Source organism: Triticum dicoccoides, chromosome 4A (assembly GCF_002162155.2).
Source record: "Triticum dicoccoides isolate Atlit2015 ecotype Zavitan chromosome 4A, WEW_v2.0, whole genome shotgun sequence".
NCBI lineage: Eukaryota > Viridiplantae > Streptophyta > Magnoliopsida > Poales > Poaceae > Triticum > Triticum dicoccoides.
Genome location: NC_041386.1, coordinates 9,873,522 through 9,877,264, shown reverse-complemented (window position 1 = coordinate 9,877,264; position 3,743 = coordinate 9,873,522). Strand labels below are relative to the sequence as shown.

Sequence of the window (3,743 nt, the reverse complement as noted above, 5' to 3'; positions counted from 1 at the left end):
AATTAGTTACTAAAAATTTGTACATACTTAAAGAATATGCATATGTATTTGTACAAAAAAATTGGCATTTTTTGAAACTTTTAAATATATTTTGATTTTTTTTTTTGCAAAACAAGCTCCATGGAGCCCGGTCTTTGCAATGCCACATTCACTCATCACCACCGAAACAGCTGCAGCAGCGCGCGGAGTCGTCAAACAAAACAAGCAAACGGCACCCAGTAATAAACAAACAAAACCGGCGACGGAGAGGCTTATCCGAACCAAGCAAAGCAATCAACACGCAGCGAGAGCTATCCTATATAATACGCACCCCACGGCCAAAGATCCATCCAACCCCATTTCACAGCATCCATCCATTCCAGAGCAATAACAGCTTCCTGACTTCCCATCTCATCTCATCGAGTGTTTTTCGATCGGTTGCCAATGGCGGACATAGCGATGCTGGTGGCCGACGAGGCGTTCGAGAAGAGGCTGCAGCGAGGGGCGCCCTTCGCCGGCGCCGGCGAGGAGGCGTCCAAGGGACGGGAGAACTTCGGGGCCGTGACCAAGGTGTGGGGCTCCTGGGCGTCGGGGGTCAAGGTGCGCGTCGCGCTGCTCGTCAAGGCCGACCTGGTGGCCGAGCCCAAGACCCCGGTCGCCCTGGCAGCCTTCGACGGCTTCTTCTCTGCTTGATGAGTGTGAATTAATTCGGAGGAGTTTACCGTGTGGAGTACCTCCCCCCCTTAAACCAGTGTCATGGAACTCCGATTTGTACATAACCGTGTGCTTTACTGATTTGCAACAAAGAGAAGTACACTTTTTGAACGGCAACTATGTGTTTTGACATTTCGGGGCTGTTTGGTTTAAGCCCCAACTAGCCCCATCAAAATTTTGCTATGATCAATGTAAGGGCATGACCAAATTTTTGGCAAGTCCTTGTTGTTTGGTTTGTAGCCATTGTACCATCCCCAAAAACTGTCAAAATAGTCCTTTGTGTGGTTTGCAACCAATTATATCGTGGTGGTACAAACATATATTTTTTGCGAAATTAATACTCTTTTCGTCCCAAAATAAGTATCTTGACCTAAGATACTTATTTTGGGACAGAGAGAGTAATTTATATATATTAAAATTAAGATGTAGTTTCCTATAAAAAATTGTAAGAGGCATCCAACAAGAAAAACAAAAACAAAAAAAGGCACGTGATTGTTGTAGCCTGCACTTTGTATGCGAAGAGAGCTGCGTGCGTTTGCTAATCGCAAAAGGACCCACCGATTAATTACTAGCTAATGCAGTTGTAAGTGGCAAGTTTGGAGTAGTTGTTGCGTACTTGCGTGCGACGCCAAAACATTGGCGAAGCTTTTCCGCGCCGGGGAAATTACACGGGCGGACCACGGGCGCTCGGGGCGAGCCAAATTTTGGCAGCGATCCAAACTACCACCAAATATTGTTGGCTAGCCAATATTTTGGTAGGGTCGACATTGGTTGTAATCCAAACAGGCTTTTTGTTTTTGAAATTGGGCGTTACTGCTATGTAGCGCTGGCCGACCGTCCGAAAACCCAAACCGATGACCTCCGGACCCGTCTAGTCGCAGGTCCCATGCACGGTCACGATTCGTACGACTCAGTTGTTTAATTGCTAACCGTCGGTATGCTCCTCCATTGACGGCCATGACAGCCTCAACCCGTCTCCGCAGCAGCACCACTTCCCCCTGGCTGGCAGCGGAGCGCCCCGCCACCGTCGGTGGCAGGTGGGAGGCGCCGACGAGGTTTGCGGTCATTCTCCTTCTAAAGACAAAATCAAATCTATGCTGACTGGCGGTGATGCGGAGTTTGGGGTTCTCGGATGCCGGAGTGGTGGCCTCGGAAGGTGAGGCCACACGGTTGGCTGTACGACGACAGATATGGCGGCAGTGACGGTGTTTTTCGTTGGCTGCGTGGGCAGCGACAAGCGAGGTGGCGCGGATCCTGCCGGTGGCGGTGCGTCAGCAATGCCATCTCCCATATCATGGTGTGGAGGCTTGTTTTGGTGGCGGTGGAGCTAGGACCGTGGTATCCTGGGTGCCCCGCGTGAGACTCCACGCGAAAGCTCTGTGGTTCAGCGCCGGCGACGATGATGCATGTGTGTGTCGTGTCCCTCTTGGGGCGTTGTTGCCCCCCCCCCCCCTATCCGTGTCAGAGCTTTGGGTGAAAACCCTTGACCGTCCTTCAGTCGCGGTAGCGACGACATGAAGCTCATGTACCTTTCAGTCGCGTCCCTTTAGCATCGGCGGGCGAGCTTGGATCCTATCTCGGATCTACTTTAGCTCTGGTTTGGGGCAGTCTTGACGGCTTCCTATCCTTTGCACGCGATGTTGTTGACATCACTCTTGGTCCTCGTTGTCTGTAAGCCGGATCGGCGCTCTGCCAAGAGAGATGGCAGGGGGTCTTCTTCGGCGACAACTTGATGTGCGTGGTACATTAATGTCTGGTGGTTTCTTTTGGAGGTGCGGTCTTCCTTCCGGTTAGTACCATCAGGTGCTTCTTGATAGGGTGTGGCCACTCTCGTCAGTGGCGGAGCCAGAAAAATTCTACCAGGGGCAAGTGCTCTTAAAGTTGATTGGGGAAGGTCAAACCACTGAAAAAATGATTTTTACCAGCAAATCATCACTAATTTTGCTCTATTCATTAGGAATTATGTAGCAAATCCATGATGTTAGGGGGGCTAGGGCCCTGTCTCGGCCATTGACTCTTGTAATTTTATTTATCTTTAATCTGCTTTGTAAGAGAACTCCTCACCTCGTATCGGTTCGGCCGTGTTGCTTTGTATATAAAACTGGGTGAAAGCCAATTTTTATGTTAAGACTCAAAGCCTTTTTTCATGGTTTTGGTCGATACAGTGTGTTTTGGCACACGTTTCTAGATTTTCATATGAGAGAATTTTTACACTTGGAACTTACCTTTCTCAGTGTCTACATAAAAGTAGGTACTTCTACAGATAAAAGCAGCCTGTAATTACAGAAACTCAGTATGGCTTATCGTCAAGGCAGGAGAGAACAACATTTCTCTTTGATTATCTCTTGTTGCTACGTCAGGTTCTCATGTTGCTACCACATGGCAGACGTGATAGGAGACACAAATTTTGGTATAAAGAGGAAAGTTCTCAGGTTGCTCCAAAGCATCCACCCACCGGCCAACGGGATTTGATTGAAAAAGGGAACTCACCACCAAAACAGCTGCAGCAGCGCGCGGAGTCGTCAAACAAAACAAGCAAACGGCACCCAGTAATATACAAAACCGGCGACCGATCACCCACAACGGAGAGGCTTATCCGAACCAAGCAAAGCCAAGTAAAGCAATCAACACGCAGCGAGAGCCATCCTATATAATACGCACCCCGCGGCCATAGATCCATCCATCCCCATTTCACAGCATCTATTCCAGAGCAACAGCAGTTTCCATCATATCCGAGTGTTGATCGATCGGTACTTCGGTAGCCAATGGCGGACATAGCGATGCTGGTGGCCGATGAGGCGTTCGAGAAGAGGCTGCAGCGAGGGGCGCCCTTCGCCGGCGCCGGCGATGAGGCGTCCAAGGGCAGGGAGAACTTCCGGGCCGTGACCAAGGTGTGTGGCTCATGGGCGTCGGGGGTCAAGGTGCGCGTCGCGCTGCTCGTCAAGGCCGACCTGGTGGCCGAGCCCAAGACCCCGATCGCCATGGCAGCCTTCGACGGCTTCTTCTCTGCTTAATTAGCCATCTTTTTCTTTCTGAAATGGAGTTAATTT

The 3,743-nt window shown here is 50.0% G+C and overlaps 2 protein-coding genes across 2 annotated transcripts; both read left to right on the top strand.

Annotated features, from left to right (window-relative positions):
- The first annotated feature begins 280 nt into the window (after positions 1 to 280).
- Positions 281 to 804, top strand: LOC119288528. The gene has a single exon (XM_037568136.1). The coding sequence runs from the start codon at positions 424 to 426 to the stop codon at positions 670 to 672; it is 249 nt and encodes an 82-aa protein (XP_037424033.1). The 5' UTR covers positions 281 to 423; the 3' UTR covers positions 673 to 804.
- A 2,475-nt stretch (positions 805 to 3,279) lies between these two features.
- Positions 3,280 to 3,737, top strand: LOC119288527. The gene has a single exon (XM_037568135.1). The coding sequence runs from the start codon at positions 3,459 to 3,461 to the stop codon at positions 3,705 to 3,707; it is 249 nt and encodes an 82-aa protein (XP_037424032.1). The 5' UTR covers positions 3,280 to 3,458; the 3' UTR covers positions 3,708 to 3,737.
- The last annotated feature ends 6 nt before the right edge of the window (positions 3,738 to 3,743 follow it).

Excerpts from the sequence above, each read along its gene's own strand:
- LOC119288528 (XM_037568136.1), top strand. The coding sequence starts at position 424 with ATGGCGGACATAGCGATGCTGGTGGCCGACGAGGCGTTCGAGAAGAGG.
- LOC119288527 (XM_037568135.1), top strand. The coding sequence starts at position 3,459 with ATGGCGGACATAGCGATGCTGGTGGCCGATGAGGCGTTCGAGAAGAGG.